The sequence below is a fragment of the Nomascus leucogenys genome, chromosome 16, assembly GCF_006542625.1.
Source record: "Nomascus leucogenys isolate Asia chromosome 16, Asia_NLE_v1, whole genome shotgun sequence".
Classification (NCBI taxonomy): Eukaryota; Metazoa; Chordata; class Mammalia; order Primates; family Hylobatidae; genus Nomascus; species Nomascus leucogenys.
In genome coordinates, this window is record NC_044396.1 from 42,691,059 (window position 1) to 42,716,143 (window position 25,085).

A 25,085-nucleotide genomic window follows, 5' to 3' on the forward strand; every position below is an offset into this window, starting at 1 on the left:
GGCTTGTCCTGAGGCCTCAGTGCCCTGAATTGAGTGAATGAAGTGAAACCATGGTTAGGCTGTCTCCTCCACAGGTGAGGTGAAGAGGTGATCCCTGGAGTCACTTGAGCCCAGAGTTTCTGCCTTCGAAGTTGTCTCCCTGTGGTACCCATAAAGCATGACTGTGGCTGACTGCGTGCCTCTGCCTCCACCTTTTGGCTAAGTGAGCCACACCAGCTCAGTAACCCCAGCAGAGCACTGTGGGTGGTCTCTGGGTATGTTGGGGGCATTGTTTTCACAATGGATGAAAGAAGAAAAAACAGTAAAGCCCTTTGATGGGTCTTTCTTGTGGTCCTGAAACTTACATGCGAGACTAAATAAGGCCAGGTGCAGTGGCTCACACCTGTAATCCCAGCACTTTGAGAGGCCAAGGTGGGCAGATCACGAGGTCAGGAGTTCGAGACCAGCCTGGCCAACATGGTGAAACCCCATCTCTACTAAAAATACAAAAATTAGCTGGGTGTGGTGGTGGGCACCTGTAATCCCAGCTACTCAGGAGGCTGAGGCAGGAAAATCGTTTGAACCTGAGAGGTGGAGGTTGCAGTGAGCCAAGATCATACCATTGCACTCCAGCCTGGGCAACAAGAGCAAAACTCTGTTAAAAAAAAAAAAAAAAAAAAAAAAAAAAAAAAACGTGTGGCCGGCAAACTGGCTGAATAGAAACAGCTCTGGTCTGTAGCTCCCAGTAGATCAATGCAGAAGGTGGGTGATTTCTGCATTTCCAACTGAGGTATCCAGCTCATCTCATTGGGACTGGTTAGACAGTGGGTGCAGCCCACGGAGGTTGAGCAGAAGCAGCGTGGGGTGTCGCCTCACCCGGGAAGTGCAAGGGGTCAGGGAACTCCCTCCCCTAGCCAAGGGAAGCCATGAGAAACTGTGCCATGAGGGACAGAGCACTCCGACCCAGATAGTACTCTTTTCCCACAGTCTTTGCAACCTACAGACCAGAAGATTTCCTCTGGCGTCTATACCACCAGGGCCCTGATGGTGACAAAATCTCTCAGTATTTGCTTGTCTGTAAAGGATTTCATTTCTCCTTTGCTTATGAAGCGTAGTTTGGCTGGATATAAAATTCTGGGTTGAAAATTCTTTTCTTTTAGAATGTTGAATATTGGACCCCACTCTCTTCTGGCTTGTAGGGTTTCTGCAGAGAGGTCTGCTGTTAGTCTGATGGGCTTCCCTTTGTGGGTAACCTGACCTTTCTCTCTGCCTGCCCTTAACACAAAACTGGGTGGCCATTTGGGCAGACACCAAGCTAGCTGCAGGAGTGTTTTCCATACACCAGTGTTGCATGGAACGCCAGCAAGACAGAACTGTTCACACCCCTGAAAAGGGGGCTGAAGCCAGGGAGCCAAGTGGTCTAGCTCAGTGGATCCCACCCCCATGGAGCCCAGCAAGCTAAGATCCAATGGCTTGAAATCCTCACTGCCAGCACAGAAGTCTGAAGTTGACCTGGGATGCTTGAGCTTGGTAGGGGGAGGGGCATCCACCATTACTGAGGCTTGAGTAGGCGGTTTTCACCTCACAGTGTAAACAAAGCCACCAGGAAGTTCGAAGTAGGTGGAGCACACTGCAGCTTAGCAAAGTCGCTGTAGCCAGACTGTATCTCTAGATTCCTCCTCTCTGGTTACGGCATCTCTGAAAGAAAGGCAGCAGCCCCAGTCAGGGGCTTATAGATAAAACTCCCATCTCCCTGGGACAAAGCACCTGGAGGAAGGGGCGACTATGGGAGCAGCTTCAGCAGACTCACTGCCTGGTGGCTCTGAAGAGAGCAGCGGATCTCCCAGCATAGTGCTTGAGCTCTGCTAAGGGACAGACTGCCTCCTCAGGTGGGTCCCTGACCCCTGTGCCTCCGGACTGGGAGACACCTCCCATCAGGGGTTGACAGACATCTCATACAGGAGAGCTCCAACTGGCATCTGGTGGGTGCCCCTCTGGGACGAAGCTTCCAGAGGAAGGAACAGGCAGCTGTTCTGCAGCCTTTGCTAGTGATACCCTGGCAAACAGGGTCTGGCATGGACCTCCAGTAAACTCCAGCAGACCTGCAGCAGAGGGGCCTGTTAGAAGGAAAGGTAACAGACAAAAGGAATAGCATTAACATCAACAAAAAGGACGTCCACACAGAAACCCCATCCAAAGATCACCAACATCAAAAACCAAAGGTAAATAAATCCATGAAGATGAGGAAAAACCAGTGCAAAAAGGCTGAAAATTCCAAAAACCAGAATGTCTCTTCTACTCCAAAAGATCACAACTCCTAGCCAGCAAGGGAACAAAACTGGACAGAGAATTAGTTTGACGCATTGACAGAAGGAGGCTTCAGAAGGTGGGTAATAAACTCCTCTGAGCTAAAGGAGCATGTTCTAACCCAATGAAAGGAAGCTAAGAACCTTGAAAAAAGGTTAGAGGAATTGTTATCTAGAATAACCGTTTTAGAGAAGAACAAAAATGACCTGATGTAGCTGAAAAAACACAGCACAAGAACTTCATGAAGCATACGCAAGTATCAATAGCCAAATTGATCAAGCGGAAGAAAGGATATCAGAGATTAAAGACCAATTTAATGAAATAAAGTGTGAAGACAAGATTAGAGAAAAACCAATGAAAAGGAATGAACAAAGCCTCCAAGAAATATGGGACTATGAGAAAGACCAAATCTACATTTGATTGGTGTACCTGAAACTGACGGGGAGAATGGAACCAAGTTGGAAAACACTCTTCAGGATATTATCTGGGAGAACTTCCCCAACCTAGCAAGACAGGCCAACATTCAAACTCAGGAAATACACAGAACACCACAAAGATACTCCTCGAAAAGAGCAACCCAAGGCTCATAATCATCAGATTCACCAAGGTTGAAATGAAGGAAAAAATGTTAAGGGCAGCCAGAGAGAAAGGTCGGATTACCCACAAAGGGAAGCCCATCAGACTAACAGCAGATCTCTCTGCAGAAACCCTACAAGCCAGAGGAGAGTGGGGTCCAATATTCAACATTCTTAAAGAAAAGAATTTTCAGCCCAGAATTTCATATCCAGCCAAACTATGCTTCATAAGCAAAGGAGAAATGAAATCCTTTACAGACAAGCAAATACTGAGAGATTTTGTCACCACCAGGCCTGCCCTACAAGAGCTCCTGAAGGACGCACTACACACGGAAAGGAAAAACTGGCACCAGCCACTATAAAAACATACCAAATTGTAAAGACCATCAACATTATGAAGAAACTGCATCAACTAATGGGCAAAATAACCAGCTAGCATCATGACAGGATCAAATTCACACATAACAATATTAAACTTAAACATAAACAGGCTAAATTCCCCAATTAAAAGACACAGACTGGCAAATTGGCTAAAGGTCAAGACCCAACAGTGTGCTGTATTCAGGAAACCCATCTCACGTGCAGAGACACACATAGGCTCAAAGGCATGGAGGAATATTTACAAGCAAATGGAAAGCAAAAAGAAGCAAGGGTTGCAATCCTAGTCTCTGATAAAACAGACTTTAAACCAACAATGATCAAAGAAGACAAAGAAGGGCATCATTATATAATGGTAAAGGGATCAATGCAACAAGAAGAGATAACTGTCCTAAACATATATGCACCCAATACAGAAGCATCCAGATTCATAAAGCAAGTTCTTGGAGACCTACAAAGAGACGTAGACTCCCACACAATAATAGTTGGAGACTTTTACACCCCACTGTCAATATTAGACAGATTAACGAGACAGAAAATTAACAAGGATATTCAGGACTTGAACTCAGCTCTGGACCACGCAGACCTAATACACATCTACAGAACTCTCAACCCCATACCAACAGAATATACAGTCTTCTCAGCACCACATCACACTTATTCTAAAATTGACCACATAATTGAAAGTAAAACGCTCCTCAGCAAATGCAAAAGAATGGAAATCATAACAAACAGTCTCTCAGGCCAAGTGCAATCAAATTAGAACTCAGGAATAAGAAACTCACTCAAAACTGCGCAACTGCATGGAGACTGAACAACCTGCTCCTGAATGACTACTGAGTAAATAATGAAATCAAGGCAAAAATAAATAAGTTCTTTGAAACCAATGAGAACAAAGACACAACCTACCAGTATCTCTAGGACACAGCTAAAGCAGTGTTTAGAGGGAAATTCATAGCACTAAATGCCCAAAGGAGAAAGCAAGAAAAATCTAGAACTGACACCCAACATCACAATTAAAAGAACTAGAGAAGCGAGAGCAAACAAATCCAAAAGCCAGCAGAAGACAACAGACAACTAAGATCAGAGCAGAACTGAAGGAGTTAGAGACACCAAAAAATCCTTCAAAAAATCAGCAAATCAAGGAGCTGGTTTTTGAAAAGATCAACAAAATAGCTAGACCACTAGCCAGACTAATAAAGAAGAAAAGAGAGGAGAATCAAATAGACACAATAAAAAATTATAAAGCAGATATCACCACTGATCCCACAGAAATACAAACTACTATCAGAGAATATTATAAACCCCTCTACACAAATAAACTAGAAAATCTAGAAGAAATAGATAAATTCCTGGACACATACACCCTCCCAAGACAAAACCAGGAAGAAGTCAAATCCCTGAATAGAACAATAACAAGTTCTGAAATTGAGGCAGTAATTAATAGCCTACCAACCAAAAAAAAGCCCAGGACCAGACAGATTCACAGCCTAATTCTACCAGAGGTACAAAGAGGAGCTGGTACCATTCCAAACAATAGAAACAATAGAAAAAGAGGGACTCCTCCCTAACTCATTTTGAGTCCAGCATCATCCTGATACCAAAACCTGGCAGAGACACAACAAAAAAAGAAAATTTCAGGCCAGTATCCCTGATGAGCATCAATGCGAACATCCTCAATAAAATACTGGCAAACTGAATCCAGCAGCACATCAAAAAGCTTATCCACCACCATCAAGTTGGCTTCATCCCTGGGATGCAAGGCTGGTTCAACATATGCAAATCAATAAATATAATCCATCACATAAACAAAACCAATGACAAAAACCACATGATTATCTCAATAGATGCAGAAAAGGCCTTCGATAAAATTCAACACCCCTTCATGCTAAAAACTCTCAATAAACTAGGTATTGATGAAACGTATCTCAAAATAGTAAGATCTATTTATGACAAACCCACAACCAATATCATATTGAATGGACAAAAGCTGGAAGCATTCCCTTTGAAAACTGGCACAAGAATGCCGTCTCTCACCACTCTTATTCAACACAGTATTGGAAGTTCTGGCCAGGGCAATCAGGCAAGAGAAAGAAATAAATGGTATTCAAATAGGAAGAGAGAGAGTCAAATTGTCTCTGTTTGCAGATGACATGATCGTATATTTAGAAAACCTCATCATCTCAGCCCAAAATCTCCTTAAGGTGATAAGTAACTTCAGCAAAGTCTCAGGATACAAAATCAATGTGCAAAAATCACAAGCATTCCTATACACCAAAAACAGACAAAAAGAGAGCCAAATCATGAGTGAATTCCCATTCACAACTGCTTCAAAGAGAATAAAATACCTGGAAATACAACTTACAAGGGATGTGAAGGACCTCTTCAAGGAGAACGACAAACCACTGCTCAAGAAAATAAGAGAGGACACAAACAAATGGAAAAACATTCTATGCTCATGGATAGGAAGAATCAATATCCTGAAAATGGCCATACTGCCCGAGGTAATTTATAGATTCAATGCTGTACCCATCAAGCTACCATTGACTTTCTTCACAGGAAAAAACTACTTTAAATTTCATATGGAACCAAAAAAGAGTTTGTCTAGCTAAGACAATCCCAAGCAAAAAGAACAAAGCTGGAGGCATCACGCTACCTATACTACAATGCTACAGTAACCAAAACAGCATGGTACTGGTACCAAAACAGATATATAGACCAATGGAACAGAACAGAGGCCTCAGAAATAATGCCACACATCTACAACCATCTGATCTTTGACAAACCTGACAAAAACAAGCAATGGGGAAAGGATTCCCTATTTAATAAATGGTGTTGGGAAAACTGACTAGCCATATGCAGAAAACTGAAATTGGGTTCTCACTCATAGGTGGGAATTGAACAATGAGAACACTTGGACACAGGGTGGGGAACATCACACACCAGGGCCTGTCATGGAGTGGGGGGAGGGGGGAGGGATAGCATTAGGAGATATACCTAATGTAAATGACGAGTTAATGGGTGAAGCATACCAACATGGCACATGTATACATATGTAACAAACCTGCACGTTGTGCACATGTACCGTAGAACTTAAAGTATAAGAATAATAAATAAATAAATAAATAAACATAAAAATAAAATAAAACTGAAATTGGACCCCTTCCTTACACCTTATACAAAAATTAACTCAAGATGGATTAAAGACTTAGATATAAGACTTAAAACCATAAAAACCCTAGAAGAAAACCCAGGCAATACCATTCAGGACATAGGCATGAGCAAAGACTTCATGACTAAAACACCAAAAGCAATGGCAATAAAAGCAAAAATTGACAAATGGGATCTAATTAAAATAAAGAACTTCTGCACAGCAAAAGAAACTATCATCAGAGTGAACAGACAACCTACAGAATGGGAGAAAATTTTTGCAATCTACTCATCTGACAAAGGGCTAATATCCAGAATCTACAAGGAAATTAAACAAATTTACAAGAAAAAAAACAACCCCATCAAAAAGTGGGCAAAGGATATGAATAGACACTTCTCAAAAGAAGACATTTATGCAGCCAACAAACATATGAAAAAAAGCTTATCATCACTGATCATTAGAGAAATGCAAATCAAAACCACAATGAGATACCATCTCATGCCAGTTAGAATGGCAACGATTAAAAAGTCAGGTAACAACAGATGCCGGAGAGGATGTGGAGAAATAGGAATGCTTTTATACTGTTAGTGGGAGTGTAAATTAGTTCAACCATTGTGGAAAACAGTGTGATGATTCCTCAAGGATCTAGAACCAGAAATACCATTTGGTCCAGCAATCCCATTAGTGGGTATATACCCAAAGGATTAGAAATCATTCTACTATAAAGACACATGCACACATGTTTATTACAGAACTGTTCACAGTAGCAAAGACTTGGAACCAACACAAATGCCCATCAATGATAGACTGGATGAAGAAAATGTGGCACATGTACACCATGGAATTCTATGCAGCCATAAAACAGGATGAGTTCATGTCCTTTGCAGGGACACGGATGAAGCTGGAAACCATCATTCTCAGCAAACTAACACAAGAACAGAAAACCAAACACTGCATGTTCTTGCTCATAAGTGGGAGTTGAACAATGAGAACACATGGACACATGGAGAGGAACATCACACACTGGGGCCTGTCAGGGGGTGGGGGACTAAGGGAGGGATAGCATTAGGAGAAATACTTAATGTAGATGACGGGTTGATAGGTGCAGCAAACCACTATGGCACGTGTATACCTACGTACCTATGTAACAAATCTGCAGGTTTTGCACATGTGCCACAGAACTTAAAGTATAATTTAAAAAATAAAAATAAATGAAATAATTAGAACAAAGTACAGCAGTATAGGATTAAGTAATAATCAATAGGAACGGACAAATCTAATGTTGAAATATAATAATAGATCCAGAAATTAATTCCAAAGTCCTATTTATGGTTCTTTAATGTGTCCTTGATATTAACTTGCAATTAGCTCCATCAAGTGATAGTATCCAACGTAAAATGGGCTTAGAAATTTCTAGCTCCTCATGCTGCTTTTATATCTCTCTTCTTTCACATTCTTGGAGTCCCCAACAACAGGCAGAGGCTGAAGGGCACAGATCTTTTCTGTCATATGGCTTGGTCTCCACTGAAGTAGGTGAGGGTGACCGTCCCTGGTACGGCAAGACAGGTCTGGGCAGTCCACAGTCTGGCTCTCCTGCCTGGCTTCCTGGGAATAATTGAGCAATTACTCTGTACCAGGCGGGGTTCTGAATGCTTCCACGTCCCAGTTTCGATTACTTCTGCAAGGTGACCCAGCTAGGAAAGATGTGACTCCGGCCACTCTGGCCTCCAGGGGTCCCCTCCTCTTCTGACCTCTCGTCAGCCTGCTGTATTAGCCGGGCCGCCCTTCCCATTTTGACCTCCTCCCGTATCTGCGCGTTGGCCTCACAGGCAGCGTCATGAAGCTGCCACCATCCCTGTCCCTTTGGTTCAAGCCACAGGGATGCCTGGAGCTAGGAACGGCCCTGCGTAGCACTGACTGCAGAGTCTTCAGTGCAGGTGTGTCTCTGTCTCCTTTACTTAACTGTGAGCGCCTAAGGAGGGGCCTTCCATCTGCTAGTTTATCCCTGGAATGTATCTCAATGCTTGGCAGAGGATAAGCATTACATGTTGGATACATTAATTGATACTAAGATTCTAAGCACTAAAATTTACAAGAAGTAGCAAAAATGACCTGAATATAGTCGCACTGTATCTTTTCAATGATCCAAACAGCTGACTCCCTGGGCTTACACCTTCATAACGGTGGAACCCCCTCCCGCCCCCTTTGTTCCTCTCCCTCTTGCAGCCGATGGGATCAGAGCGGATGGAGATGCGGAAGCGGCAGATGCCCGCCGCCCAGGACGCACCAGGCGCCGCCCCAGGCCAGCCCGGAGCGGGGAGTCGCGGGTCCAACGCATGCTGCTTCTGCTGGTGCTGCTGTTGTAGCTGCTCGTGGTAAGGTTTGGGTCTTTTTAATTAATGTACTCCTGACTGAGAAGTGTAATGTGCTCCTGACTGGGAAGCGGCACCCCTGAATAGTGGTGGCAGCTTATGGTTAATTCAATAAGTGTTTTTTAAGCAACTACTATATGCCTGACACGGAGGGACACCCCAGAAATAACAGGCTGCATCTGTCTAGCTCTCAAGGGGTTTATGCTCAGATCCCTCAAATCAAGCCAACGTGTGTTAAACAACTAAAGAACAACCTCAGGCGGTTCACGATTGACTATCAACATTTGGGCAGAAATGGTTAGAAAGAATGGGACTCGGGGCACTCCTGTGGTAATGAAGGCTTAGGATCTAAGATAGGTCTTCAAGGTTAGGGTGATGAAGTAGAGGGAGCCTGGATTTTACCTTCTGCTGCTTCCATTTCATAAATTTTGTTTTGTTATAGAGAAATGTCAAAATATGTGTTTTAAATGAGACAAATATTAAAATATATGGTAACTTACCGGGTAGAGGAAGACATACAGACAGTCATTGCTTTAAAAAGGAAAGAAACGACTTGAATGTAAAACATCTGTGACCCTTTGAGTAGCTGTTAAAGGTCTGGAGAAAAGGAGATAATTTACACCTAAAAATCATGGGAACTTTAGGTTACCTCTTTGGAATCTCGGATATGAAAAGTGCTTAGTGCCAGCCAAGTTTGTGAACCACTTTCAGCAACCAAATCATCCTAAATTTATGTAAGCTTGGCAATAAGTTAGACCAAGACCTCTGCCCGGTGGAAAAGAAGAAAAACTGATAATGGACTGATCACAAACCGCGATATGGAACTAACAGAACTGATCCCTGGGGAGGAGATTGGAGGTTGAAAATGAAATGCCCGGGGAAGTTTGGTGGCTCCTGCCCAACTCAGGCTAGTATTCATTTCCAAGAAGTTCCAATCTGGTGGAAGGGACACGGCAATAGAACATCCACCAGGGGGATCCCCATACCGATGGTCTCTTCATTCTCACAGCAAGAGGAAACGTGGCCATGGGGCTGACAAGAGCTAGGCAGTGTCAAGGTGAGACTTTAGCCCCTGGTAGGAACCTGGACAGCTCTGCAGGAAGCCAGAGGAGAGGCGCTGGTGGTGGGCAGAGGAAACACGTGGGTGTCCAGGGCCTGCCCTAAAGGAGGAGGACACCAGTGATGGCCAGACTGCGTTTAGGGTCCTATATTCTCACTCTGCCAGTAGGTCTCAGTGCGGAAATGAGACCATCCTCCTAGGGATGTGCAGGATGTCCAGATGCAGATGAGACTCCAGCTGACGTTCAAAGGTTCCCCTCCCTCCTTTCTCTGCTGCCTCACGCAGGGTGGGGGAGGTGGCTGACATGCTGACCTGAACAATATATTGTCCCGAGATAGTGTAAGGCTAGAGGGCGGGGCAGGTCCCAGAGCAGGCTCCTCCTACAGGTAACAAGTAGGACAAATAAAATAAGTATCTGTACCTAAGACACTGTCATCACCATCATAGCCAACACTTCTGTAGCACTTAGGTGTGTGTAGAAGAGACAATAGGGCAATGTCTTCAAAGTGCTGGAGAAAAGTAACTGAAAACTTAGTCAAACCATAATTCAAGAGTATAGGTAAGATAAGACATATGAAGGCCAACCAAGTTTACTGCCTGCAAACCTAAAAGAACCGAAGAAAGGGCCTACTTCAGAGGAGAAAAAGGGAACCCAGAGGAAAGACTCAGGAAACAAGTAACAATCATAGATACAATGGGGTCAAATATTGATATAAAATGTGGCAATGAATTTTGTGTTAAAAAGTGTGAAACCAAAGCTGTAAACAATCTCATGTCAAAGACATACAAATCAAATAATTCAGACTTTTTCTTAGAAAAAATTATTATAAGAAAATTTTCTTTCAAAAGTAATGTTATTCGTAATTAGTCCAAAAATACACCCTATAGTTTTAACATCAGTGAAAGACAATAAATCTAGAAAACCTTACCAACACGTGATAAAAGTGACATTAGCAAAGGAGAAAATGAACTATTCAGTAAATAGCAGGATACGTGGTATTTGGGTACCAACTCATCCCCACTGATAGGACTTTCTCAGTTTTAGCACTGAAAGGTCCCACAGCCCAGAAAACCTGAAAACGCTAGGCAAACCAGGAAAATTGGTCATCCTGCTTGGTATCCAAATATATAAAAATGTATTTATATTCCTACATAGCACCATATACAAAAATCAATTCCCACCTTAAAAAAAAGATCAGCTGGGTGCAGTGGCTCACGCCTGTAATCCCAGCACTTTGGGAGGCCGATGCAGGAGGATCACGAAGCAGGCCGATCAAGAGATCAAGACCATCCTGGCCAACACGGTGAAACCCCATCTCTACTAAAAATACAAAAATTAGCCAGGCACAGTGGCAGGCATCTGTAAGCCCAGCTACTCAGGAAGCTGAGGCAGGAGAATCACTTGAACCCAGTGGGCGGAGGTTGCAGTGAGCCAAGATCACGCCACTGTACTCCAGCCTGGGCGACACAGTGAGACTCCATCTCAAAAAAAAAAAAAAAAAAAAAGGAATGAGTGGCCTGGCGCAGTGGCTCATGCCTGTAATCCCATCACTTTGGGAAGCCAAGGTGGGCGGATCACCTGAGGTCAGGAGTTCGGGACCAGCCTGGTCAACATGGTGAAACCCCATCTGTACTAAAAAATAAAATACAAAAAATTAGCCAGGCGTGGTAGTGCATGCCTGTAATCCCAGCTACTTGGGAGGCTGAGGCAGGAGAATCACTTGAACCCAAGAGACAGAGGCCGCAATGAGCTGAGATCACACCATTGCACTCCAGCCTGGGCAACAAGAGCAAAAGTCTGTATCGAAAAAAAAAAAGGAATGAAGTCTTGACACCACCAAAATACAGCATGAACTGCGAAAACACTGTGCTAAGTGAAAGAAGCTAGATACAAAAGACCACATATTTTATTATTCCACTTACATGAAATGTCCAGAATAGGTAAATCCATAGAGACAGAAAGTAGCTTAGCAGTTGCCTAGGAATAAGGAAGATAGAGTTACTGCTAATGTGTACAGAGTTCCTTCTGGGGATGATGAAATGTTCTAAAATCATGGCAATAGTTATACCGCTCTGTAAATATACTAAAAGCCATGGAATTATACGGTTCAATTTGGCAACTTGTATAATGTGCAACTTATATCTTTTTTTTTTTTTTTTTTTGAGATGGAATCTCGCTCTATCACCCAGGCTGGAGTGCAGTGGTGCGATCTCGGCTCACTGCAACTTAAGCCTCCTGGGTTCCAGCAAGTCTCCTGCCTCAGCCTCCCAAGTAGCTGGGATTATAGGCGTGCACCACCATGCCCAGCTAATTTTTGTATTTTTAGTAGAAACGGGGTTTCACCATGTTGGCCAGACTGGTCTCGAACTCCTGACCCCAGGTGATCTGCCCACCTCGGCCTTCCAAAGTGCTGGGATTACAGGTGTGAGCCATCAGGCCGGCCAAATTATATCTTAATAAAGCTATTTTTAAAATATGTTTAACAAAAGATACCAAAAATAAAATCAAAAGATAAAACATAGGTAAGATAGTTACAATGCAATTAACAAATAATTCATATCCAGGATAAAGAACATTAAAATACATTAATAAATAACAACCAAAAGAATAAGCAAATGAAATGGAACAGAAAATAATCTGCTTGTATTTCCTACCAACAAGGATCAGAAAAATGAAAGTTAAATATACACCCTTTTAAAACCTATACCCTGGCAGATTACCTGAGCCCAGGAGCTCGAGATCAGCCTGGGCAACATGGTGAAACACCATCTTTACAAAAAACACAAAAATTGGCCAGGCGCGGTGGCTCACACCTGTAATCTCAGCACTTTGGGAGGCCGAGACAGGCGGATCACCTGAGGTCGGGAGTTCGAGACCAGCCGTATCAACATGGAGAAAACTCGTCTCTACTAAACATATAAAATTAGCCAGGCATGGTGGCACATGCCCATAATCCCAGCTACTCAGGAGGCTGAGGCAGCAGAATCGCTTGAACCTGGGAGGCGGAGGTTTCGGTGAGCCGAGATTGCGCCATTGCACTTCAGCCTGGGCAACAAGAGCAAAACTCCATCTCAAAAATAAATAAATAAAAAATAAAACACAAAAATTCGCCAGGCATGGTGGCGCACACCTGTAGTCCCAGGTACTCAGGAGGCTGAGGTGGGAGGATCGCTTGAGCCCAGGGAGGTTGAGGCTGCAGTGAATTATGATTGTGCCACTGCACTCCAGTGTGTGTAACAGAGTGAGACTCTGTCTGAAAAACAAAAACAAAAAAAAGAAAAGAAAAACCCATACCCTGGAAAAACTTCTCACACCCCTGCAAAAAAAGGAGACGTGTGAGAGGATTCACTACAGCATTCATCTGAGTGAGAAAAATTTAAAATGGTTCTAAAGGGCATAGACAGGAGAATGGATGAATATATTGTTGTATAGTTATACAATCCACTACCATACAGCATTTAAATTCGTATACTAGAAAAACAAAAGTAAACAAATAAATAAGATAGGCGTGGTAGCTCACACCTGTAATCCCAGCACTTTGGGAGGCCAAGGCAGAAAGATTGCTTGAGCCCAGGAGTTCGAGACCAGCTGAGGCAACAGAGCGACACCATGCCTCCACCAAAAAAAAAAAAAAACAAAAGTTAGCCAGGCATGGTGGCATGTGCCTCTCGTCCCAGCTACTCTAGAAGCTGAAGCGGAAGGATCACTTGAAGCCAGGAGTTCAAGGCTGCAGTGAGCTATGATCATGCTACTGCACTCCAGCCTGGGCAACAGAGTGAGACCTTGTCTCAGAAACAAATAAATTCGTATGCTGGAGGGAAAAAAAAACAAATTATAAAGCAATACATGTTACATAATTACATTTATACTATGTTTAAAAATATATGTTTATGAATATAATATAGTAGCATAATTATGAATTGGAATGGTAAACAGTAAGTTAAAAATGGTGGCTCTCTCTAGGGTAAAGAGAAGAAGAAATGAGATGGGGAAAAGTACACAGCAAACTTCAACAGTTTTAATAGTGAATTTCCTTGTTTTTTCAACACACTTTTGAGATTTAACCATATTAATATACATAGTCAAGTCAATTTTCAAGAAAGGTAAATGGCAATTTGTTTTCTAAGTACTTGTGAATCTTTCTCAACATTTTGCTGTAAGGCCTTCTGGTATTTAGTGTTATAAGGGAAGGCATGCTGATTCTTGTTCTCTTGAATATAAAGTTTTTTTCCTTTCTAGTAAGTTTTCTCTTCATCACTCAAAATTTTACCAAAATATATCTGGCCATGGGTCTTCTTTTACTGAAACTTCCTAAAACACAGCGAGCAACTATTTTGGCTACTATAGACATTTTCTAGTTCTGTGCTGTAACAATAACAGTGGACCAAGGTAAAGAAAACTTCACAAAAAAAATTCTTCTCTTTTTCAAAAACACATTGTCACTTTAAAACATTCTTACTTGAAATGAGGGAAAAAGTATATCAAAGCTTAAATAAGTTTGCATTATTTAGTTTGCAGTACAGCTTCTGGTTCTCTGAAGAATCTCCTGTCAAATTCATCTCTTTTTTTCCTCTGCTTTTTCATACCCACTGAGCAGTAATGTGTTCTGCTTACAAAAGAAGCCTCGGAAGTCATGCAGAGAGCGTACCACTCAGATGCCTCTCCAGTTTTTTTTTGGCTGGATTTTTTTTAAAAGAAGCCATTATTTACTGAAACTATTTAGCCCTGACATCATGAAAGAAAGAAGTCAAAAGGGTTCCTGCATTTCTAACGATTTTGCCTTTAAAGAAAAATAGAGCTACACACACACACACACACACACACACACACACACACACAGAAAATTTATAAAACTGATGTGCTAAAAACAGGCTGAAAAACTTTTATAAAATAAAGAATGTTAAGAAAAGATATAAAGAATATAGAAAATACAGCAGCAACAAGATAAAGAAAACCCAAATTGTCAGTGATAAAATCCATTTTTAAGTTGATGGGATGCTGAAAGCATTCCTGCAAAAATCATGAATAAGGCAAAATGTCCACAATCTCTACTACCATTTAACAATGTATTTGGCCGGGCGCGATGGCTCATGCCTGTAATCCCAACACTTTGGGAGGCCAAGGCGGGCAGATCACAAGATCAAGAATTCGAGACCAGCCTGACCAACATGGTAAAACCCCGTCTCTACTAAAAATACAAAAATTAGCCAGGCGTGGTGGTGCGCACCTGTAATCCCAGCTACTCAGGAGGTCGAGGGAAGAGAATTGCTTGAACCCGGGAGGCGGAGGTTGTAGTGAGCTGAGATCATGCCACTGCACTCCAGCCTGGGCAACAGAGCGAGACCCCATCTCAAAAAAAAAAAAAAAAAAGTATTTTAGGTGTTAGCTAATTAGACAAGAAAAGTAGAGGCCTGAGAATTGGAAATAAAGAGGTAAAATTCTTCCTATTTGCAGATGAAACCCCAAGAGAATTATAGCTATAACTGATACAAATACAGAAGAATTCAGAAATAAGAAGGATATAAAATTATAATTAAAATAATACTCTTTAGGCCTCAGATCTTAAAATAAAGAACACTTCCATTTCAATAATAAAATGCAAATAAATCAATTTAGAAATAGTCAAAAGATCTGAATACACATCTCTCCAAAGAAGATGTACAAATAGCTAGTAAATGCATGAAAAGATGTTCCATATCAGTAGTCATTAGCAAGATGCAAATCAAAATCACAATGAAATACCACTTCTCACCCACTTATGAAGCTAGAATAAAAAAGACAACAGTAACTGTTGGCAAGGACATGGAGAAATTGGATCCCTCAAATATTACCATGTGAAATGGTGCAATTGCTTTGTAAAACGGTTTGGGAGTTCCTCAAAATTTTAAAACTCAAGTTACCATATGACTCAGCAGTTCTACTCCGAGGTTTCTACTTGAGAGAAACACAAATATATGTTCGCACGTACTTGCACAGGAATGTGCATAGCAGCATGATTCATGCAGCCAAAATGTGGAAACAACCCGAATGTCTATCTGCTGATGAATGGGCAAACGAGATGTGATGTGTCTATCCAAACAATGAGATATTATTCAACTGGAAAAAGAAATGAAGCGCCGATACATGCTACGGCATGGGTTAAGTGCAAAAACATTATGCCAAGTGAAAGGAGACAGCCAGCAAAGATCACATATGGTATGCTCCAGAACGGGCAAATCTATAGAGACAGGAAGTGGATTCGTGCTTGCCTAGGGCGGGTAGAGTGGGGAGATACAGGTAATAAGCAATGACTGCTTACTGGTGGGGTTTCTTTTGGGGGTGATGACAATGTTCTGGAATTAGATGGTAGGGATGGTTGCACAACTTTGTGAGTATATTAAAAACCACTGAATTGTACACTTTAAACAGATAAACTTGACGGCATATGAATGATAGCTCAATAAAGTGATTAAGAAAGGGGCCGGGCGCGGTGGCTCATGCCTGTAATCCCAGCACTTTGGGAGGTCCAGGTGGGTGGATCACTTGAGGTTAGGAGTTTGAAAGCAGCCTGACCAACATGGTGAAACCAAATACAAAAATTAGCCGGGCTTGTTGGCACATGCCTGTAGTCCCAGCTACTCAGGAGACTGAGGCACAAGAATTGCTTGGTCGCAGTGAGCTGAGGTTGCACCACAGCACTGCAGCCTGAGCAGCAGAGCAAGACTTCGTCTCAAAAAAAAAAAAAAATAGCATTCATATTACAACAATAACCAGTTAGAGGATGAGATAAAAGTACAAATTCCATTTATGACAACAACAAAAATGCTTGGAATAAGTTTACAGACAAATGTACAGAATGTGTATAAGAAAACAAACTCTTCAGAGAACTATAATAGATTTTGATTATGCACTTTCTTAGTTTATTACTTTTGTATATGTGACTATAAATATATGAAGCCTCCATTTTGACTGGAAACAAAGCCTAGAGGATGTATACTTTTTAAGATTCAGAAAATGAAATGAAACCCCAAAACATTCCTGACAGTCTTACTTTTTTACTATTTTCATTTACTATTTTCATTTGTATTAAATAGAGACAGGGTCTCGCTATGATGCCCAGGCTGGTCTTAAACTCCTGGCCTCAAGTGATCCTCCTGCCTTGGCCTCCCAAAGTGCTGGGATTACAGGCATGAGCCACCACGCCCAACCCTTTTTTACTATTTTCTAATGAATGTTTTTATTTAAAAAATCATTATTCTAAGTATAATTGAACACAATAATTTCTAACTCTTTATCAATAGTAGAAACCACAATGTTATAAATAATTTATATTTCTAGTACCTTATTGTCACCCTTTTGGTTTGCTTGGGAAAACTAACTGGGGTCATTTTTTTTTTCCAAGTAGAGGAAGAAATTCTATCAATACTTGGGGATCTGAAGTTCTCTTTAAAATCTTTTCTTGGCAAGGACTGAGCTGTCAACATGTGAATGTCTTTTTTTTTTTTGCAGTCTCACTGTTAGAAACCAGGAAGATCAGAGGCCCACAATAGCTTCCCACGAACTCAGAGCAGATCTTCCAACCTGGGAAGAAAGGTGAAATCACACGTTTTTTTTACGTCACTAAACTAACAGAAATACTAACCTCTTTCTTTTCTTTGCCTTGTATGTTTCAACAGAACACACACTTTCTCTAACTGCAATTTAGTAACATCCAATCATTATGTGGCCTCACATTCCTCCCCTGCAGAATTCCATTTAATTCATCGTGTGACAGGGAGAGAAATCAGTTCCATTATTAGTCTAATCCCTTTGCTAATTGCAAGTACAAATAGATGCTTCCTAACAAAACATATTATGTTATTTTATTTTTATATAATATACTTTTAAAAATAAAAGTATATTATAATACTTTTAAAAATAAAAGTATATTATATAATTTTATATAAGATATAGTATACATATTTATATATACTATAAGATATAGTATATACTATATATAGATGTAGTATATATATTTATATATATAAGATAGTATACCTATTTATATATATCTAGATATAGTATACCTATTTATATATACTATATCTAGATATAGTATACCTATTTATATATACTATATCTAGATATAGTATATATATTTATTGGTCATTTACAAAAACTTGGATTTAAACATTTGAAAATATATATCCTTCTCAAGCAAACATGAAAGTTATATTTTAAAAATAAAAGTATATTATATAATATACGGTAGCTGGGCATGGTGGCTCACACCTGTAATCCCAGCACTTTGGAAGGTCAAAGCATGCGGATCACCTGAGGTCAGGAGTTTGAGACTAGCCTGGCCAACATGGTGAAACCTCTTTTCTATTAAAATACAAAAATTAGTGGGGTGTGGTGGCACACGCCTGTAATCCCAGCTGTTTGGAAGGCTGAGGCAGGGAGAATTGCTTGAACACCGGAGGCAGAGGTTGCAGTGAGCCAAGATTGCACCACTGCACCCCAGCCTAGGAGACACAGCAAGACTCCATCTCAATCAATCAATCAATCAATCAATCAATCAATCAAGGGAGAGGGAGAAAGAAAAAGCTATAGATGCTTGCCAAAAATTAAATGGTATATAAGTAAAGAAAGTGATCTAACCTCTAAGAGAGTAAACACTGTTAACACATTTCTTTTTTTTTTTTTTTGAGATGGAGTCTAGCTCTGTCGCCCAGGCTGGAGTACAGTGGTGCAATCTTGACTCACTGCAACCTCCGCCTCCTGGGTTCAAGCGATTCTCATGCCTCAGCCTCCCAAGTAGCTGGGATTACAGGCACCCACCACCATGCCCAGCTAATTTTTGTATTTTTAGCAGAGATGGGGTTTCGCCATGTTGGCCAGGCTGGTCTCGAACTCCTGACCTCAGGTGATCCGCCCACCTCTTTCTCCCAAAGTGCTAGGATTACAAGCGTGAGCCACTGCGCCCAGCATGTTAACACATTTCTTTTAAAAATGACCTGGAAGATTTGAAAAGAAATAAAATAGAAGTTTTAAAAATGAAATATTATTGTTCAAATTTTTTAAAAATTGATGATTGAAATAGAAGATTAGATACAACTAAATAAATAATTAGTGAACCTGAAGGTATCCAAGAAGACCCATGTAACAAGGAGATTGAAATACAGTTTGAGTTTCCCTTATCCAAAATGCTTGGAACTAGAAATGTTTCAGATTTCAGATTTTTTCAGATTTCAGAATATTTGCACTATACTTACCAGTTGAACATCCCAAATCCAAAAATTCAAAATATTCCAATGAGAATTTCCTTTGAGTGTCATGTCGATGCTCAAAAAATTTCAGATTTTGGAGCAATATGGATTTTAGATTTTTGAATTTTGGATGTTCAACCTATATAAGCAGTTCCCTTTTGCCCCCTCTCTTTTGGTCTCCACGAAGCCCTGCTCCTACTCTGGAAGAAGTCAATGCCTGGGCTCAGTCATTCGACAAACTAATGGTCACTCCAGCAGGAAGGAATGCATTCCGTGAATTCCTCCGAACAGAATTCAGTGAAGAAAATATGCTCTTCTGGATGGCCTGTGAGGAGCTGAAAAAGGAAGCTAATAAAAACATTATTGAAGAGAAAGCAAGGATAATCTATGAAGACTACATTTCTATACTTTCTCCTAAGGAGGTATGTGACCACGAAATGCCTTTTCCTAAGGCTGTTGGTAAAATTCTTAACTTGGTGCAAAAGTAATTGCCATAGGCTGGGCACAGTGGCTCACGCCTGTAATACCAGCACTTTGGGAGGCTGAGGCAGGCGGATCTCCTGAGGTGAGGAGTTGGAGACCAGACTGACCAACATGGTGAAACACCGTCTCTACTAAAAATACAAAAATTAGCCAGGTGTGGTCATGGGTGCCTGTAATCCCAGCTACTTGGGAGGCTGAGGCAGGAGAATCGCTTGAACCTAGGAGGCAGAGGTTGCAGTGAGTCAAGATTGTGCCATTGCACTCCAGCCTGGGTGACAACAGCGAAACTCCATCTCAAAAATCTAAACAAAAGTAATCGCCTTTTTTTTTTTTTTTTTTTTTTGGAGACGGAGTCTCACTCTGTTGCCCAGGCTGGAGTGCAATGGTACAATCTTGGCTCACTGCAAACTCTGCCTCCCAGGTTCAAGCGACTCTCCTGCCTCAGACTCCAGAGTAGCTGGGATTATAGGCACGCACCACCACGCCCGGCTAATTTTTGTATTTTTAGTAGAGACAGGGTTTCGCTGTGTTGGCCAGGAGGTCTTGATCTCTTGACCTCGTGATCCTGCCTTAGCCTCTCAAAGTGCTAGGATTACGGGCGTGAGCCACCGTGCCCGGCCTTACCATTACTTTTAACTTTTTTCAGAAAAATGCACAAAAATTTTCACCGATTTCAGAGGACATTTGGAGCCCCTCTGCAGGTCCACCGTCAAAGGGATCTGAATACCATGAATGCAGGTGCAGCTGTTTTCTACATTTTGCAGTTGATGTTCTGGGTCAAGCTGAACATGACCAAACAGCTGTACCCACATTCACGGTTTTCAGATCCCTTTGACTGTGGACCTGCAGAGGGGCTCCAAGAGTCCTCTGAAATCTGTGAAAAATTTTGTGCATTTCTCTGGAAAAAGTATCCCCTGGAGTCTCCATTTGACACTGAACACTGTTCACAAATATTACACCCTAAGACGTTCCTTTAAATAAAATTATCTTGTTATTCTAAGAAAAATCTTGTATTTAGGTATCTTGATGTTATAGAGCAGCAGCATCACAGATGTGATACTGATGCTGAAAAGGTTTTCCCTAGGCTGGCCTTTTCACATTCAAGAAATTATCAGATGAATGAGATTGGGCAAGTTTCCACCTGTCAGTGTTTCAGTTTCTTCAAATCTAAAATGTAGGAGGTCAGCCCTGGCACAGTGGCCCACTTCTGTAATCCCAGCATTTTGGGAGGCCGAGGCAGGTGGATCACCTGAGGTCAGGAGTTCGAGACCAGCCTGGCCAACATGGTGAAACTCCATCTCTACTAAAAATACAAAAAATTAGCCGGGTGTGGCGGCATTCACCTGTAATCCCAGCTACTCAGGAGGCTGAGGCAGGAGAATCGCTTCAACCCGGGAGGTGGAGGTTGCAGTGAGTAGAGATTGCGTCATTGCACTCCAGCCTGGGCAACAACAGCAAAACTCCATTTCAAAAAAATAATAATAATAAAATAAAATTTAGGAGGTCAGATTGTTCTCAAATTGGGTGCCTTATAGCTCTAATTATAAAACTATTGGTTATTTCCTACTATGTGCCGACAGGAATGTCAGGTTGAAGAAGCAGGGCCTCTCCTGTCATGGAGCTCCTGGAGATGTGGGCGGACAGACCAGGACCCCTGGCCACATGCTCAGCACTCACTGGGGCTTGGGGGTGAGCCATCCACAAAGGGGTGGGCGAGAATGAGAAAAATACTCAAGGAGGCTACAGATGGACCAAGGATAGTGAAAAGGAAATTTCCACAAACACAGCAGGATGGGGACATCCCAGGAGACAGGACCAGGCGAGCCCAGGGAAGAGCATGAAGTTGTGTGATCACTGCAAGCGTACATAGATTGTGCCGGAAGGGGAGGGTGCTTACCAAACTATTAGGGCTGGGGGCAGGCAGCGGGAGGAGACTTAGAGAAGGGGTGGTCGGAGAGCATGGAGAGGTTTGGGCATCATGGCGAAGTGTCTGGATTTTTATCTTGGGAAGCCCTTGGATTTTAGCCTGTTTATATCATCAAATTTTGATTTTTGAAAGACCAATAGGGCTGCAGAGTGGATTTGGAGAAGACCAGGGGCAGAAGACATTAGAAAACTAATTCAGGAGTCCAAAGGGACGTGACGAGGGCCTAGCTAGGCCAGCTGAAGACGCTAGAGAGGAAGAGTTGGATTTGAGGCAAACCCCACCGTCTCAAATGACTCCCGTATGCCTAGTGTAGGCAGACCAGGTGGTGGGGTCGTTGGCTTATTTAATTTTGCATCATTACGTTTTGCTTTCTTAAGTTCGTGTTGTTAAATTGGCAATATTCAGTTGACATGTTTGAATACTGAGTCCAAAAAGTTATTTTCATTTTGAATTAATAAAGAACAAGATAATTTTTGTCCTTTAATTTACGCTTCCACATATTTTTATTTTGTCATGATTTTTTTTAAGGCAAGGTTTTTCATCAGTCTTTTGAAGTATTATACAACCAAAAACAGGCCGGGCACGGTGGCTCACGCCTGTAATCCCGGCACTATGGGAGGCAGAAGCAGGCAGATCACCTTGTCTAGGAAGAGCCAAACATCAGAGCAATCAACATCTCCTATGGGCCTAGTGAAATCCAAGCACTTTAATTGTCATTAAATCACCAAAACCATAAGACATTACCATCATCATCATCCCCACTTCAGGGCAGGAGCTCACTAGGACACAGTTTACCTTGCCTGAGTCCCCACGGCTATGCAGTGACAGGGTTGGGTTTTGTTTTGTTTTTGAGATGGAGTCTTGCTCTGTTGCCCAGGCTGGAGTGCAGTGGCATGGTCTCGGCTCACTGCAACCTCTGCCTCCCAGGTTCAAGCAATTCTCCTGCCTCGGCCTCCCGAGTAGCTGGGATTACAGGCACCTGCCACCATGCCCAGCTAGTATTTTTTATTTTTAGTAGAGATAGGGTTTCGCCATGTTGGCCAGGCTGGTTTCGAACTCCACAGAGCTGGCATTACAGGCGTGAGCCACCGTACCCAGCCAGGGCTGGAATTTAAACACAGGCATCGTCTGCCCTCAGGCCCTGTGTTGGAACCTTCCAGGGTTTTGAGTCAACTTCCACTTCACCCCTGTGCCCAACCCTCCGGGCAAGCCAGCACTCATCCCCAGAGCCCTGCCACTGTGGGCCAGCAGGGGAAGCCTGGGCCTGCAGGCGTCAGCCCCCATGTTACAAGGAAATGAGCAAGGGACAGTCTGTGCTGCCTGTTTTCTTCTAAACAGCAGTGTGAGCCCCACCAGCATCACTTAGAACTTGTGGGAAATAACAAGCAATCAGGGGCCCCTACACCTACTGAATCTGGGGTGGGGCCCAGGAACCGCTCTCACAAGCCCTCTGGAGCTTGCTGATGCCACTGACATTTGAGAACTGCGTTGATTATGCTTTTGGTTTCTCTTTCGGTGGTTTGGATTTTTTGGATGATCTTGTTTGGTTTGGGATATTTAAAAAACAACAAGGCCGGGCACAGTGGCTCATGCCTGTAATCCCAGCACCTAGAGAGGCCGAGGCGGGCGGATCACTTGAGGTCAAGAGTTCAAGACCAACCAACACAGAGAAACCCCATCTCTACTAAAAGTTAGCCGGGTGTGGTGGTGGGTGCCTGTAATCCCAGCTACTTGGGAGGCTGAGGTAAGAGAATTGCTTGAACCCAGGAGGCAGAGGTTGCACTGAGCTGAGATCGCACCACTGCACTCCAGCCTGGGTGACAGAGTAAGACTGTCTCAAAACAAAACAAACAACAAAAAAAAACCAAAAACAACAACAACAAAAATCCCCACAAGCTCTAGGAGTTTGGGATAGAGATACAACTAAAGTCTCTAATACAGCTCCTACTCGTTTCTGTCGACAGGTGAGCTTAGACTCCCGGGTGAGAGAAGTGATCAACAGAAACATGGTGGAGCCATCCCAAGACATATTCGATGATGCTCAACTTCAGATTTACACCCTGATGCACAGAGACTCATATCCTCGATTCATGAACTCTGCTGTCTATAAGGACTTGCTTCAGTCCTTATCGGAGAAATCCATTGAAGCATAGGATTTTTCAAATATATTTATTATTAATAAAATAATAAAAGAACTCATGGGCTACATCTAGCACAGGGAATTTAGAGGTTGTAGCATCTTCTGCTGGAGTAATACTCAGGCTATTCTAATAACAGATGATTCCTTCAACAGACTGCTATATATTCACCATGTAAACTGCAGCCACCTTTAGTGATACTTTTGAAAAAAAAATAAAGGGATATGGCTGTTGTAGAAAGATAGCGTATTTGCATTTACAATAACAGTAGCATGTTGTCAGTGGCGAAGGCTACACACAGAAGGCTCCCTGCTGCCCGGAGCAGGTACATCCACCAGAGCAAAGAGAACCACTTTTATTTTGCATGAGTTTGGTAACTGATTACTCTCCCCTCAAAGACAAGACATTCAGGTGTTTCTCAACGACATCTTCCGTCCATCAAACTCGGTTTGAATACGTCACTTACCAGTGCCATTACAAGACCCAAATTCACAGTTCATAAAAGATGTGACCACTACATGTAAAAATAGCATTCTACTCGATCTTACAGTATGTATGTATGGAGACATATGTGTGCGTGTGGATCTCTATATGGTTAATGGAAAGCACTGTGCTCTGAAGTGAATCATTCTCCAGTGTCTGGTAACAGAAGCAGTGCTTAGAAAATTCTTTTGTTGAAAAGAGTTGCTGTTATATTATTATCAGAATTTGCCAACCTAAAGAATGAATTTTTAAATTCATAACTTGGTCATGTTCACAACAAAACTGTCAAATAAGCATATTTCCATTTTTATTACTGAAAGAAATATGGGCATTTTCATTCTTTAAAGAAATAAAGCACAAGAATTTTATCTCAATCTTTATTTTTCCATATGTACATATTTGGGAAATAGAAGATTAAGTAGGGATACGTGCAGCCTATCTTTTAGCTCCCAGACTAGGATTCTGTCCTTAGATCCCACTATTTTTATCATAGGTAAAAAGAATAACTTCTCATAGGTAAAAATACCAGTTGGTAGACCTAGACCATCCTGAAGAAACCCATCTCTACATAGAACAGGAAACACACTCAAAATCTGGGACTCTCTAAGTAGTGGGAAAGACACTACTTTGCAGGAGGCGGCGCCGTGCTCCTGCCCTCTAGGGGGATGGTTCTCCTCTGGGTCCTTCTCCCTCCCTGGCCCCTCCATAGCCTGCCTATATCTTCATGACTCAACTCAAGCCCCAAACCCAAGCCCCTCTCCTTCATTCTCAGGAAACCATTTTACCTCCTACCCTACTATGCAAACTGTGTCCCTAAGCCCCCTCAACTTCCCATGCAACCTATAAACATATACAGATCAGTATCTATTTGTCATCTCCCTCAGTCCAGTCCCAGAGAACAATATGCTCTCCTTTTTGAGGTGTCAACCCCTTACATGTACTTCCAAGTTTTCCAATCTCATTTCTTACTAAAGAAAAAGGATGTGATTGCGAATAAGACATAA

At 42.1% G+C, this 25,085-nt stretch overlaps 1 protein-coding gene across 4 annotated transcripts in view; it reads left to right on the forward strand.

Moving 5' to 3' along the window:
- The window catches only part of RGS20 (regulator of G protein signaling 20), a 77,302-nt gene extending 52,847 nt beyond the window's left edge, over window positions 1–24,455 (forward strand). For 3 of the 4 annotated variants that reach the window (XM_030794880.1, XM_030794879.1, XM_030794882.1), the window contains exons 2-5: window positions 8,617–8,765; window positions 17,312–17,395; window positions 19,238–19,472; window positions 23,425–24,449. In XM_030794880.1, the coding sequence (XP_030650740.1) occupies window positions 8,617–8,765; window positions 17,312–17,395; window positions 19,238–19,472; window positions 23,425–23,613 (657 nt within the window). In that variant the 3' untranslated portion in view covers window positions 23,614–24,449. Of the gene's footprint in view, window positions 1–8,616; window positions 8,766–17,311; window positions 17,396–19,237; window positions 19,473–23,424 lie in introns of all 4 variants that reach the window. The other variant, XM_003255959.4, reaches the window with a different exon arrangement.
- The last annotated feature ends 630 nt before the right edge of the window (window positions 24,456–25,085 follow it).